This window comes from Scyliorhinus torazame, chromosome 16, assembly GCF_047496885.1.
Source record: "Scyliorhinus torazame isolate Kashiwa2021f chromosome 16, sScyTor2.1, whole genome shotgun sequence".
NCBI lineage: Eukaryota > Metazoa > Chordata > Chondrichthyes > Carcharhiniformes > Scyliorhinidae > Scyliorhinus > Scyliorhinus torazame.
Genome location: NC_092722.1, coordinates 15,005,217 through 15,020,894, shown reverse-complemented (window position 1 = coordinate 15,020,894; position 15,678 = coordinate 15,005,217). Strand labels below are relative to the sequence as shown.

The 15,678-nt window shown below is 48.6% G+C and overlaps 1 protein-coding gene across 1 annotated transcript in view; it reads left to right on the top strand.

Moving 5' to 3' along the window:
- The window catches only part of espn (espin), a 199,024-nt gene extending 189,070 nt beyond the window's left edge, over positions 1–9,954 (top strand). The window contains 1 exon segment of the mRNA XM_072477998.1: positions 7,918–9,954. Coding sequence (XP_072334099.1) covers positions 7,918–8,068 — 151 coding nt within the window. The 3' untranslated portion in view covers positions 8,069–9,954.
- Positions 9,955–15,678: the final 5,724 nt, after the last annotated feature.

Below are 15,678 nucleotides of genomic sequence, written 5' to 3'. Positions count from 1 at the left end.
TGGGTGGGGGATGCGAACGGACTGGCCATCCGACGCGCCCCCGACATCTGGCGCTGCCAGTCCTGGAGGCCCGTGCTGGTATCGACAGGGGTCTGCAGGTTTGCAGCCATGGAGCCCAGGGGGTTGTCAAACCCTGTCTGTGACAGTGCGACGCCGGCTCGCACATGGCCACTGGCGCCGATGCCCTCAGCGATGGCCTGCTGAGACTGGGCCATGGCCTGCTGAGACTGGGCCATGGCCTGCAGAGACTGGGCCATGGCCTGCTGAGACTGGGCTATGGCGTTGAGCGCCTCTGCCATCTGGCGCTGGCACTGGCTCATGGCCTCCTGTGAGAGGGCAGCCATTTCCTGGGCCACAGACGCCGCCTGCACTGAAGGCCCCAGGCCTCGCAAACCGTTCCCCATGTCTGACACCGTCGCACCCATTGCCTCCACCGCGGACGCCACCCGTGCGGTGTCAGCCTGGGTGGCACGCATGACCGGGACCACTCCCAGCTCCTGGACGCGGGTGGATTCCTCCACCTGCGACCGCAGCTGCCGCAAGCCACCCGTCACCCTATTCGCTCGTCTCCGTGTCGGTGGTTGCATCGGATCTATGTGTGGGTGTGGTAACTGCAGGAACCCGGGATCCATCTGGGCGGCAGATGTTCGCTTGGCCTGGGCTGCCCTCCGACCGCCCGGTCCCTCTGCTGCTCCTACCTCCACCTGCTGTACCGGGACGGCTGTGTTGTGCGCACCAGTGAGTGTACCAGACGCCTCATCACTAAAGTGCCCAACCGTGGTGAGTGTTTCTGCGATAGTGGAGGGTGTTGGTGACAGCAGTGGCGTTGTGTCGTGCTCTTCGTCCCACTCTGACTCCATGGGACTTTGGGGTGGGGATTCGTCTCCACCCATCCACTCTGAGTCACTGTCCGGTATTTCGTCTTCCCGGGTAGGGGTGTCCTGGGTAGTGCTGTCCCGGGTAGTGCTGTCCCGGGTAGTGCTGTCCCGGGTAGTGCTGTCCCGGGTAGGGGTGTCCTGGGTAGTGCTGTCCCGGGTAGTGCTGTCCCGGGTAGTGCTGTCCCGGGTAGTGCTGTCCCGGGTAGTGCTGTCCCGGGTAGGGGTGTCCTGGATAGTGGTGTCCTGGGTAGTGGTGTCCTGGCTCGGATGTGACGGGGGCCTGTGGCTGCCCCCCTCATCGCTGGGTGGTCGCTCCCACACGTGACGGGGGTGTCGTCTCCCTGTTGCTCCAGGTCTCTCCGTCTCCCGTGGTGTGCAAGGGGCATCCTGCGGGCGTCGCATGCTGGAGGGTCCGGGTCTCTCCGTCTCCCGTGGTCTCCGAGGGGCATCCTGCGGCCGTCGCATGCTGGAGGGTCCGGGTCTCTCCGTCTCCCGTGGTGTGCGAGGGGCATCCTGCGGGCGTCGCATGCTGGAGGGTGCAGGTCTCTCCGTCTCCCGTGGTCTCCGAGGGGCATCCTGCGGGCGTCGCATGCTGGAGGGTGCGGGTCTCTCCGTCTCCTGTGGTCTCCGATGGGCATCCTGCGGGCGGTGTGCATCTGCGGGGATGGGTGCCTGGACGTTTGGTCCTGCGATACACAATGAAGCATGCATGGTTAGACATCAGGCAGTGATCAGGTGATACGGGGAGGGGGATATAGGGGAGGGGGGATATGGGGACGGGCTGTTGGTGGCTCACTTGCTCGTGGGCCCCCGACCTCTGCATCAGCAACCTCCCGGTCCTCAGGTCCGCCAGCCAGTTCCAGGGCCCTTTCCTCGTGTACGGTCAGTGGCCTCTCATCAGCGGGCCCTCCTCCAGTCCTCACATGCTCCCTATTGTTGTGTGCGCGCTTCTCCTGTGGGGGGGGGGGGGTGGCAGGGGTAAAAGGCAACAGTGTTAGGCAGGTATATGAATGCACGCCATCGGTTGCGCGTGCATTGCAGAGGTTAAGGTTAGGGCTGGATTCACTTGGGGATATGGGGGATTATGGGGGACGGGGGATATGGGGGAGGGGGGATATGGGGGAGGGGGTATATAGGGGATATGGGGGAGGGGGGATATGGGGGAGGGGGGATATGGGGGAGGGGGGATATGGGGGAGGGGGGGATATGGGGGAGGGGGGATATGGGGAGGGGGATATGGGGGATATGGGGGAGGGGGGATATGGGGGATGGGGGAGGGGGTATATGGGGGGGGATATGGGAGAGGGGGGATATGGGGGAGGCTCACCCTGCCTGCTCTGACGAGGTTGTTCACCTTCTTGTGGCACTGGGTGCCTGTCCGTGGTGTCAGGGCCACAGCTGTGACGGCCTCTGCCACTTCCCTCCACAGACGCCGGCTGTGGCGTGGGGCAACTCTGCGGCCGTGCCCGGGATACAGGGCGTCCCTCCTCTGCTCCACCGCGTCCAGGAGCGCCTCCACATCGCGTGACTCGAACCTCGGGGCTGAGCGACGGCCAGCCATCCAGTCGGGTGTTGCGGTCGGGTGTTCTGGTCGGGTGGGGGGGAGCTGCGCGGCCTTATGAGCCGTCACGCCGTGCAGCGCGTATAACGCTGCACGGTGTGAACCACTGCGCAAGCGCAGATCCCGTTACGTCGCTGCTAGCCCATTTCGGGCCGGAGACTATCGTCCCATTTTTATGACGTGACGCAAGTGGGATTTGCGCCGTTTTTTGCGCCGATCAGCGGACTTTCCGCCGATAACGGAGAATTTCGCCCCTGAATTCTCACGAAGTCACCTTCTCGCAGTTCAGACAGAGGTTTGGTTTGTCTATTGTAGGCCTCTTGTTGCTTATTTTTAGTTGCCGTAATTCGTTCACGTATCTCTTTATTATCAGTTTCATGACTGGTGATCTCTGGGTAAAGTGGTTCTTAGCCGTCTACCCATCAACATTTGAGCAGGGGATAGACCAGTTGATAACGGTGTTGCTCGGTATGCTGACAACGCTAACGATATGTCTTGACCACCTTCACTCACTTGGCAAAATAACTTCTTAATTCTCCCTCCTCCTTTCTCTGCTTTCCCATTAGACTGAGGATAACATGGGCTAGAAGTAACATGATTGAAGTGATACTACTCTGCAAACTGTATCTATTCCCATTGCGAGAAACGCGGACCATTGTCAGAAACAAACAATGTTGAGAGGTATCCCATGGCGTGCAAAAATTGATTTTGTTGCCTTTGTCACCGATCTGGAAGTCAAATCTTTTAGCATCATCACCTCTGGAAAGTTGGAGTAATAAAATCTATGACTATCAAGTAGTCATGGCCTGGAAATAGAATAGATTCACACCCACTTTGTTCCATGAACTGGTAACGATTTCCACCCGTTGAATGGTTTCTTTGCTCTGTGCAGGTTGATGCACCTGACAAATCGTACATGCTTGAACACATTGGTCGATATCTCTGTTTATTCCCGGCCAATAGACCAACTGTCTGGCTCTCCTATGACACTTTTCGATGCCTTGATGACCCTCGTAAATTTGCTGCAGAATCACTATCCTATCTCCCTTGAGCAGGAACCCATCTACTGTAGAAAGATCATCTCTTATATCTTGAAAGAAAGATTGACATCCAGCAGGCCATCCTTCTTTTAGGTATCGTTTCACCTTCTGGAGCATCAAGTCCTTTTCAGTTTCGACTTTTATGGTCTGTAATTTGCGGTGAGACACTGGACGTATCTCAGTAATTAAACGAGCTTGAGATGCCACTATTTGGACTAACTCGGGTTCTGGTGTTTCAGCATCAGTGGTTGCCCTGGATTCTGATGTGTCAGCATCAGTGGTAGTTTTGGAGAGGTCGTTCACAACACCTCTATGTCTTCCCTGGACTCTTCATCTTGGTCAGCTGAAGTACTGGTTGAGTGAATGCTTTCAACGAGCTGCAACGTTTCACAAGTATCGACTCCAATTAATGATGATTTCTCACCCTCTACCATCTTGAAGTCGATGGGTATCTCGATTTTCCCATTCTTAACAACAAGACTATCTTGTTACCATTGTAATGTTTGAGCCTACAAGCGGATTGCTTTATTAGTGGTTTGTTAGTGGCTTGCTTTAAAGATCGTTTGGTGATAATATTTGTGAGCGCTCCTGTGTCAATTTTAAATGGTATTAATTCTCCATTTATTTCTTTTTTTAAATAAATTTAGAGTACCCAATTATTTTTTTCCAATTAAGAGGCAATTTAGCGTGGCCAATCCACCTACCGTGCACATCTTTTGGGTTGTGGAGGCGAAACCCACACAAACACGGGGAGAATGTACAAACTCCACATGGACAGTGACCCAGAGCCGGGATCGAACCTGGGACTTTGGCACCGTGAAGCAGCAGTGCTAACCACTGCGCCACCATGCTGGCCTCCTCTATTTATTTCTAATGAGACAGTCCACTCTTTAATTATCTTTGAGAGTGCTTTTACTGGTCTTTCCTTGTGATCAGGTAAATCAATCCTAGTGATAGCTTCTATCATGAAGCTATCCGAAAGGGAATATAGTGAGCAATCCTCCCTATCTGCTACGATGTTGGATATTTTCTCTGCACTCTGTACACGTTGGATCCGTCTGAAATCACTATAGGACCTGTTAAGCGCGTCCACAGCGTGTGCACATCGTCACGCTCGTGACATCACTTTCAAAATGGCCACCTGCCGTTGTACGCTGTTTTCTTTGCTGCGACACAGCATTAATGGCGTCAGCCAAGTTTCCCGATTTCGGGCTCTTTTCCTTTGCCACAAATTCAGCATATTCGCTCGATGCCTGTTCGCTGGCCTTACACATATTAATAGCATCTTCAATCGATAAAACCGGTCTTCTTAACATTTTATCACGCAAACGTTCATCGTTATTCCGAACACAACTTGATCCCGCAATATAGAATCAGAGGCTGAGGAAAAATTACAGGACTGCGCTCACAGCTTTAGAGCTGTGATGAAGGAATCTACAGACTCTCCCCTTAACTGTAGTCTTTTCTGAAACATGTAGCACTCATAGGTCTCATTCACCTGTTTATTACAGTGTGTATCGAACTTTTGAAGCACCATGCTGTATTTATTTTTATCCTCATCTGCACTAAATTCAAATGAATTCAAGAGTTCCAATGCTTTCAGTCCAGCCAAATTTAGTCGGAATGCTATTTTCCGTTGCTCTGAGGCATTTTCAAGCACGGAGGCAGAAATAAAATCTTCAAACTGTTGCTTAAAGAAAGCCCAGTTCTGGCATAGTTTACTGTGGTCAGACTTCTTGAGACCTTTCATCTTTTGATCAGTCTTTACCATAGATTTTTTTCTGAGTTGTAGCTTCTGGATTGCTTCTTCAATCTCCAATGCTATTCCAACCTAATCTAACTGTTGTTTCTTATAAGAATTGGATACCTGGTACCATGCGATGTCTTTTGTGTTGCTTATTTCAGGATGGTTGGCGTAGTCCACAAAATAGCTTTAACTTAAACAAAGCTATGATTTTGTTTGCACTACTAAACTGGGATTCAACACGTGGTCCTTAAGAATACACAAGTGATCAATAACATCTAACTACACTCATCTACTGATAATCTCACTACTGGTACAAACTATAATCTAACGTTACTTGCACCATCTGCTCTTCTGACCTCCACGAGCTAACTCCCGCATACACTCCTCCCCTAACGTCTAGCATCACTGCCTTATATAGTTGTAACTGTAGCTCCCCCTAGAGGCTACTCCCGATACTACATTAACCCTTGCAATGCTGATAGTTATGATAATACCACAGAGGTGTGGGCAGGCAGTGAAATGTTGCGGGGGTGGGCATGCTGGTAGAGACCACAAGTGGTTCACGTCCTCATGATTCCCGGCCACGGGGACTGGAGATTCATGGAAGGCTGGAGCATGGTGTGCCAGGTCCGCTAAATGGTGCAAATGGGTCTTTAAGATCCTTTTGCATGTATTTACATCCCCCCGCCGGCTTGTGGCATGGACCTCATTACTGCCACCAACGGTGTTGTCGGAGCACCGTGCTCAGGTCAGCACTCGGCGTCGATCCCGATTTTGTCTCGACGCCGGATCCTCCATCCCATCAGGGAGGAGATCTCAGCATCCCGGGACAGAGAATTCCGCCCATTCTTTGTGATCTGTTTGTATTGATTGCATTTCCTCCCCCCTTCTAAACTGAAATAAAAATTGTCAGTGGTCTTTTTCATAACAAGGCCATTTAATTCAGGGTGGTTGAGAGAGTGAATGATATCATTTATTCATTCATGTGATGTGGACATCGGCGGCAAGGCAAGAATTTATTGTCCATCCATTGAGAGTGGTTCAAAGTCAACCACTGGTCTGGAGAATCATGTAGGCTAGAGCAGGTAAGGACACAGATTTCCTCCCCTAAAGGGACATTAGTGAACCAGATGGGTTTTTACAACAATCGATGATAGTTATCGGGTTTACCATTACTGAGACTGGCTTTCAATTCCAGACCTATTAATTTAAATTACATTCACTGCCGCGTTGGGATTTGAACGCCTGGCGCCAGAGCATTAGCCTGGGCTGCTAGATTACTAGTCTAGTGACATTACCACTACCACCCCCAATTCTCCCAAGAGGCCTCAATGTGATATTCCGATATAATAGCACAAAGATTAGGGCAAGGGCTACAGAAAAGAATGCAACATCCAGGGTTCATGTAGATCACCATTGGGAAATGTACATGTGAAAACATTGGGTAAAGAGAGGATTTAGCTAAACTGGCTGTTACAATGGGCTGGATGTAATGGAATCCACCAGAGCGGGCAGTTTGGCGGGCAGGCCTGAATAATCACCGGTGGGGGTGGGGGATGTTGACCTCCCCATAAGTCAGAGATGGGAGTGGGGTAATGGAGGGAACTCATCCACTGGTTAACTTGGCTCATTAACAGGCCATTTAATTATCCCTGAGTTGTCTTGAGGATTCCTTCCTTAGTCACATGGGTTTTACGGGCCACCTGAAGGCCACCCAAGGCCTCTTTCAGGAGCACTTAGTGCCTGATGGAGGGATTTGGCATTAGGAAGGGGGGGGGGGTTGCCCACTGACACCCACCATACAGCCTTATCATCCAAACCGCCTTACTCCTCTCTCTCCTCGACAATCCCTTTCCCCCGAACCCCACCTTGCCCTGATCAACCTGTAGCATTACCAACAGTGGCTCCCAGTTGCACTCACAGGGAAATGCAAGTTGCCAGCCCCCTGATTGGCCAGTACCTCACGGAGATAGTTGGTCTTGTGGGGGTCTGATTTCTGCCACTAGGATTGGGTTGGATTTAACAAAGCCCAGCGGAGCAGACAATGTGATGGGCAGGCCTGCATAATATCAGAGGAGGCTGCATATCGGGCCTACAACCTCCAACCTGTTGGGAGCACTAAATCCAGTCCAGTGTTTCCATAGAAACAGAGGAATCGTTTGACAAATTTAGGCCAATGTCCATTTAGTCCAACCTGGTAATTACATGATCCAATGACAATTGGGTTGTTGGTAATCATAGCGACCAGTCTCCCATCAATTACAGACATAGAAAATAGAAGCAGGAGGAGGCCATTCGGCCTTTCGAGCCTACTCCGCCATTCATTGTGATCGTGGCTGATTATAATTAGTCTATAACAGGCCCAGACATGAGGTGAGGAAATCCCACGGCAATGGAGAGCTTTGGGAATCATAAGTTAACGGTCACCTGTTCCTCCCAGTTCCAAAGTCAAGAAGCCTTCAGCTACCCTTTGGTGAAACTTGGACATGAGAAGTGGTCGCTTCACCGAGTGTGACCTTTGAGGAGAGGAGGAGAGAAAGTTAGTTTGGGGGGGGGGGGGGGTGGAAAGGGAAGTTTCACAAGAATGTTGATCAAAGGTATTAATGACTAGATTTCAGGACCAGTTCATGCACCTTCCTCAGAGGTACTCTTTACATGATTGATGGTAACGCTTTGTGACCTGTACATTAGGAAAGAGGAGGAGAAGGTGAAGAAGGATGAAGAGGATAAAATTAAGGAGCAGTCGGAGATGCTGCGGACTCTTGGCTACGACGAATCGAAACTGGCACCATGGCAACGGCAAATCATCCTGAAGAAAGGAGACGGGGCAAAGCAGGAATAAAACGGGCCCTCGGAGCATTCTTCCATTCTGCTGTAGCGTAGATTGTGCTGTTCAGTAGGAGGCAGATCCGAGGGGTTAATTCACCGCTAAACATGCCGGGCCGGCGCCGCAGGGCCCATTGCTAGTTAGAAGCTCTTTCTTCAGATCGTATCACCCGTGTAATACACAGGCCAACATTCCCAGTTTGAGGGGGTCCTTTCATGCTTTTACCTGCTCTCACCTCTGTCACACCTGTCCTGTTACCCCCTACTTATTCCTCAGCATTCCCTGGCTAATTGCTTGGGCAGAATGATTTGTGTGGGAAAAATGTTCCAGACCTCTCTACTATTGTGGCGATAATAGTCTGTAGATCTGCAACACATAAAACAAACCCCACTTCTGATTTAATGTTTTCCAGGTGTAATATCAATCCCTTTCTCCATCAGTAAAATTTGGCAGTGCAATTCTAAATCATGGGGAGTGCTGGCGAAACACACACAACTGGCCCACAGTACAGTGCTGCGCATTGAGAATATTGGCTAATTGATCCAGTTTGCATTTGCTAATGGGTGGGGCAAAGTGAAGGTTTATTCGAGCATGCGCTGACTCAGTTGACGAGTGCACTACCCAGCTGGACAAGCAAGACAGTCCGCGCCGTGTTAGTTGATCTCAGCTGGGTCTGCCATAGGTCACGCTGCTGGGAACAGACCCAACACCTCGGGCATGCTGATGGGAAAAATCAGCCTCTTGTGAAGCCTCTTGAGCGTGCTTCCGAGCAGGATCGGTCGCAAAACCTGCCATGGTCTGTCATTTACCCCACCGAGGGCCACACATGAGAGCGGCACGTTGACATGGGTGGACCCGGGTGGCCAGTAAGGATGGGCTCTGTGACTGCTGCTGGCATCTGAACCGAGCTGAGAAACGTGTCTGCGGCTCCCTACCTGGCTCCCAGTGGGGTTGAAAGGCAAAGAGGTGTGGCCAGGCTCTTTTAAAAAAATCATTATTCTTTCATGGGATGTGGATGTCGTTAGCTGAGCCAACATTAATTGCCCAGGGCTTTGAAGAGTCAACCACATTGCTTTGGGTCTGGGGGATTGATTTCCTTCTCTAAAGGGCATTAAAGAACCAGATGGATTTTCGCAGCAATCGAGAATACTTTCATCGTCAAGACTTTTAATTCCAGACTTTTTTGAAAATATTAAATTCAAATGTCGCCATCTGACATGGTGGGATTCGAACCTGGGTCCCCAGAGTATGACTCTGGGTCTTTGGATTACCAGCTCGGCGACAACACCGCTACATCACTGCCTGCCCCAGATTGGCCAGAAGCTTGCGAGGGCACCAAGAGGGGAAAGAAATATCAATGGCCAGGCAATTTTTGAATGTATAATATGCTTTGTGCCGCAGTTCAGCAGGTATGGGTAGCTGAAACAAGTTAATTAAATTGCGTACGCATGAACACCTTACCGCACAGCACTACTCTGTTAGCGACCTAATATAATGGACTGGTTTACCTCTGATCAGTGATGACATGACAAACACAATTGCAGAAACTCCTGTCGAAACCCTGGAATATTGCATACCTATCGATCTTGTATATAATCAAGGAACGGCCACTCAATTTACCTGTTCTCCAGACCTTATTGTGAACAGAGGGGATGTATCTCTTGTAAAGAAATGTGCGTGATGTTCCTTAAAACACAGTTCATGGAATGTTATATATTTTCTTGGATGCCATAACAATGTAATGGAAAGAGGTGGTGCAGGTGACATTGCCATTAGCCTATTTTCCACATCTGTAGATCTTTGTGCACCAATTTATTTGCACCCTATGCAGTTAGTTTCTCAGCACCATGTCTTCATTTCCCGAAGGGTCTTGACCATTTAAAATAAACCACTTAAGAAACTCCCTGATAACCATTTTGTTTTTGCACCATTTTCAGTGAGAGCCACCAGAGAGTGAAGGGAATGAAGGGCTTTACTGAGGCAGCGTTAAATGCTCAATGCACTACAATCACTAAACATCACTAATCCTAAAGACCGGGCCGGTGGAGCATTGCTGTTTGTGGATCCTTGCTGTGTGCAAATTGATTGCCCCGTTTCCCCACATTTCAAAAGCGAGCCATTCCCAAATGACTGCAAAGCACTTTGGCAATATCATAAAAGACACTGCACAATGCAAAGTCTTTCTTTATTCAATACTCATTGATTCATCAGTAGGTATTTTGGTATAATTTCGATGGGCCAAATGGCCTTCTGCGCTGCACTGGTCGCTGAGTGGGAGGGGAAGAGACACGATAAGGGAAAGAAAGGGGATAGAAGAGGGCATCCTAGCCAATTAGACCCCATCCTCTCCCAGCCATGCACACACTTGCTATTCGGGGGCAATATCAGGAATGGGAAACCCATTCCTCCCCAGGAGGCACTGGGGTCAATTATGATGTCTATGTTATCACTCTCAGTTGAGGCTTCTATGGATACCCCACCCCAGCATGAGTTAGAACCTTGAAGAGGGAAAATTGGAGAAATACGCACATCGGGGCTGGCTTAGCACAGTGGGCTAAACAGCTGGCTTGTAATGCAGAACAAGGCGTCACATAGGGCGAACACTCCCCTGCGGTGGGTACCCCCGGGGCCGGCCGGATGAGCCATGCACTATAAAATGTTAAACGGTGCCTTCTAAATGCAAGTGCTTATAATTGTAAGAGATTTAAAAAACAGCAATGCTTGGAATTTTATCCAGAATTCTTCTGTCGTCGGGATTCACTTCTCCCGCTGGCAACGCACCCTCACCCATAGGCATGGGGTGGTTTCCCATTAATGATTCTATACTCCCGCCGCCAGCGAGCAGCGCCCCACCGAGAAACACGGCTGGTGAATCGGAGAACCCCGCCCTTCGGGTTAAAGTTGGAAGGGCACTAATTAAACTTAAAATCTGGGTGGTTCCAATCTGAGCAAAATAACCGCTGGGGAACCTGTGTTTTGTCCAGGATGACTTTTGGTGAACACCTGCTCCCCTATTGGAACGGAATGGTATTGACTGCGGAATGCAACACCCCAACCCCTCGAGAAAAAAGAATTATGAATGCGATGGGAACTTTGCATCTTTAATATTCTCGTTCAATACATATGATGCAGAATTGCTTCTATCGTTATTTATAAGCAAGGGGAAAGTGCTGACGAAGTCCCCCACTATCAGAAATCATGCAGTGAAATATCCCATGTTTGGCAACATTGCACGTCTCAGCGCACCTGGAGTGCAATGGGTTAGCCTCCCCCTGGAATTTTATTCCATTCTTAAATTTACAAATGCGCAGGGTGGGCAGGGCAATCCCTTGATCCATCTCATTGCTTGCTCCAAAAAACAGTTCAAATTCAAATTGAGTCCCAGTTCATGGTCTCCAGAGGAGAGACAAACAAGCTGACATTGCACCTCACCCTGGGCTTGATCGGACGCTCGATCTTAGATCACAGTCTCGCCCCTGCTCGGTAAGTATTCTGGGGACTTGCACACTGCATGCAGCACCTAACCTCAACCTAACCACTTTCACTCTCATTCACATCAAAGGTAACTTGTCTCATTCCTGTGACACTGATTCCTTCAGTTCAGCAGAGGGCAAAAATATACTATTCCGAATTCTGCACGTCACAATTTTAAGAAAATTCCGCTTTTGAGAGCTTAACAATAGTTTTGCATATTCTCCACAAAATATATGTGACTGTGACGATGTTTTGGGCTGCCCAGTGCAGTCGCCAAGCATATCATTCCGCATTACTCCGAAAGGGGCTTTAGATTTCCAATTCATGGACTTTCATAGCTTCACAGGATGTGCCACCCATCAACAGAATATTCATCCTCCCTGTCCATTAGTGTTTTCGCTTCAGAAGCTACCTTATCTAGTTGCACTTTCCCACCTGCTCGCCTTACCCTTAAACAAACAAAGACAATTACAGCACAGGAATAGGTCCTTTAGCCCTCCACGCCTGCACTGACCATGCTGCCTGTCTGAATTAAAAAACCCTATCCTTCCGGAACCATATCCCTCTATTCCCATCCTATTCATTTATTTGTCAAGACACCCCTTAAAGTCACTGACGTATCTGCTTCCACTACCTCCTCCGGCAGGAGTTCCAGGCTCCCACTACCCTCTGTGTAAAAAAACCTGCCTCGTACATCTCCTTTAAACTTTGCCCCTCGCACCTTAAACCTATGCCCCCAGTAATTGACTCTTCCACCCTCGGAAAAAGCTTCTGACTATCCACCCTATCCATGCCCCTCATAATCTTGTAGACCTCTATCAGGTCGCCCCCTCAACCTCTGTTATTCCAGTGAGAACAAACCAAGTTTCTCCAACCTCTCCTCATAGCTAATGCCCTCCATACCAGGCAACATCCTGGTAAATCTTTTCTGTACCTTTTCCAAAGCCTCCACATCCTTCTGGTAGTGTGGCGACCAGAATTGAACACTATATTCCATGTGCGGCCTAACTAAGGTTCTATAAAGTTGCAACTTGACTTGCTAATTTTTAAATTCAATGCCCAGCCAATGAAGGCAAGCATGCCGTATGCCTTCTTGACTACCTTCTCCACCTGCTTTGCCACTTTCAGTGACCTGTGTTCCTATACACATTGATCCATCTGCCTATCAATAATCTTAAGGGTTCTGCCATTTACTGTATTTCCCATCTGTATTAGACCTTCCAAAATGCATTACCTCACATTTGCCCAGATTAAACTCCATCTACCATCTCTCCAGCCAAGTCTCCAACCGATCTATATCCCTACTGTATTCTCTGACTGTCTTCATCGCTATCCACAATTCCACCAACCTGTGTGTCGTCCGCAAACTTACTAATTAAACCAGTTACATTTTCTTCCAAGTTATTTATATATATTACAAACTCACCCTTCCACTGCTACCATCTGTCTTCTATGACCGAGCCAGTTCTGCATGCATCTTGACTCTAATCCCACGCAACTTCACCTTCTGTACCAGTCTGCCATGAGGACCTTGTCAAAGGCCTTACTGAAGTCCACGTAGACAACATTCACTGCCCTAACCTCATCAACCATCTTCGTCACTTTCTCGAAACATTCGTCAAATTAGTGAGACACGACCTCCCCTTCACAAAATCATGTTGCCTATCATTAATACGTCCACTTATTTCCAAGTGGGAATAAATCCTGTCTCGAAGAAATCTCTCCAATAATTTCCCAGCCACTGACGTAAGGCTCACTGGCCTGTAATTACGTGGATTATCCTTGCTACCCTTCTTAAACAAAGGAACAACATTGGCTATTCTCCAATCCTTTGGGACCTCCCCTGCAGCCAGTGAGGATACAAAGATTTCTCTCAAGGCCCCCAGCAATTTCCTCCCTTGCCTCTCTCGGTATTCTGGGGTATATCACATCAGGCCCTGGGGACTTGTCTACCTTAATGTTTTTCAAGACCTCCAATACCTCCTTTTTGATCTCAACATGACCCAAACTATCTACACACTCTTCCCCAGACTCATCATCCACCAAGTCCTTCTCTTTGGTGAATACTGATGCAAAGTAGTCATTTAATACCTCGCCCAGTTCCTCTGGCTCCACACATACATTCCCTCCCCTGTCCTTGAGTGGCCCATCCTGGCTACCCTCCTGCTCTTTATATATGTATAAAAAGCCTTGGGATTTTCCTTAATTCTGCTGGCAAATGACTTTCTGTGACCCCTTTTAGCCCTCCTGACTCCTCGCTTAAGTTTCATTCTACTTTTGTTGTATTCCACACTTGCTTCATGTGTTCCCAGCCGCCTAGCCTTGACAAATACTCCCTTTTTCTTTTTGATGAGGCTCATAGTATCGCTCGTTATCTAAGGTTCCTGAAACCTGCCATACTTATCCTTCATCCTTACAGGAATGTGCCGGTCCTGAATTCCTATCAACTTGCACTTGAAAGCCTACCACATGGCAGATGTTGATTTTCCCTCGATCCCAATCTACATTCTTCAGTTCCTGCCTAAGATTGTTGTGATTAGCCTTCCCTCAATTTAGCACCTTCAGCTGAGGACTACACTTATCTTTATTCATCAGAACCTTAAAGCTTACTGAATTGTGGTCACTGTTCCCAAACTGCTCCCCTAAGGGGCTGGTTTAGCACACTGGGCTAAATCGCTGGCTTTGAAAGCAGGCCAAGGCAGGCCACCAGCACGGTTCAATTCCCGTACCAGCTTCCCGAACAGGCGACGGAATGTGGCGACTAGGGGCTTTTCACAGTAACTTCATTTGAAGCCTACTTGTGACAATAAGCGATTTTCATACTGAAACATCGATCACCTGGCCGGGCTCATTCCCCAATATCCCCAACCCTTCCCTAGTTGGACTATCTACATACCATTTCACGAAGTCCTCTTGCATGCTCATTACAAACTATGCCCCAATCACACCCGTAGCACTAACTGAATCCAGTCAATATTGGGGAAGTTAAAATCACCCACCACAACAACTCTGTTACTTTTACACCTTGCCAAAATCTGCCTACATATCTGTTCCTCTATCTCCCGCTGGCTGTTGGGAGGCCTATAGTAAACCTCCAACATGTAACTAGGCCCTTCCTATTCCTGAGCTCATATTGCCTCGTTGTTTGAGCACTCTAAGGTGTCCACCCGCAGTACAGCTGTGATATTCTCCTTAACCAGTGGAGCAACTCCCCCATTCTTTGTACATCCCCCTCTATCTCACCTGAAACATCTGTATCCTGGAACGTTAAGCTGCCAATCCTGTCCTTCCCTTAACCAAGTCTCTGTAATGACAACAACATCAAAGTTCCGAGTACTAATCCAAGCTCTAAGTTCAGCTGCCTTACCTGTTACACTTCTCGCATTGAAACAAATGCACTTCAGTCCACCAGACCCTCTTTGATCAGCATCCACACCCTGCCTGTTCTTCCTCTGAGTGTTTATTTTCTAAAAGTCATATAACTTCCCCTTCAAATGCACTTACGAGTTCTACCTTAACAGGAATAATGTGGAGATGCCGGTGTTGGCCTGGGGTGAGCACAGTAAGAAGTCTTACAACACCAGGTTAAAGTCCAACAGGTTTGTTTCAAACACTAGCTTTCGGAGCACTGCTCCTTCCTCAGGTGAAAAAACAGTTAACAGTTAAACAGAAGTTAACAGGAATAGGTTCTAAAGTGTCTTTTTCAGAAATAAAATACATTAAAAAAAAATAATAAAGTGTCTTTTTCAGAAAAAGAGCTTTCATTTAAATAGCAACTTTCACAACCTTATGATGTCCAGAAGCACTTTACAGCAAATGAAATACTTTTGGGACGTATTCACCGTTGTAATATCGGCAACGTGGCAAACATATTTACACAGATCAAGCTTCCACAAACAGCCAGAAGGTGGGGCAATCTGTTTTTAAGGGATATTGATTGAAGGATAAAAATTGCCTCGGACCAAAGGGTGTCCAGTGCTCTTTGCTGAATAGTGCCATGGGATCTTTTACATTCTGACGAGGCAGAGAGGGCCAACAGTTTAACATTTCATTCGAAATACAGTTGCTCCAACAGTGCAGCACCGAGCGACAGATTAGAATTTGTGTCCAAGTGTGGGGTGGTGCTTAGGCCCACAAACTTCTGACTAAAG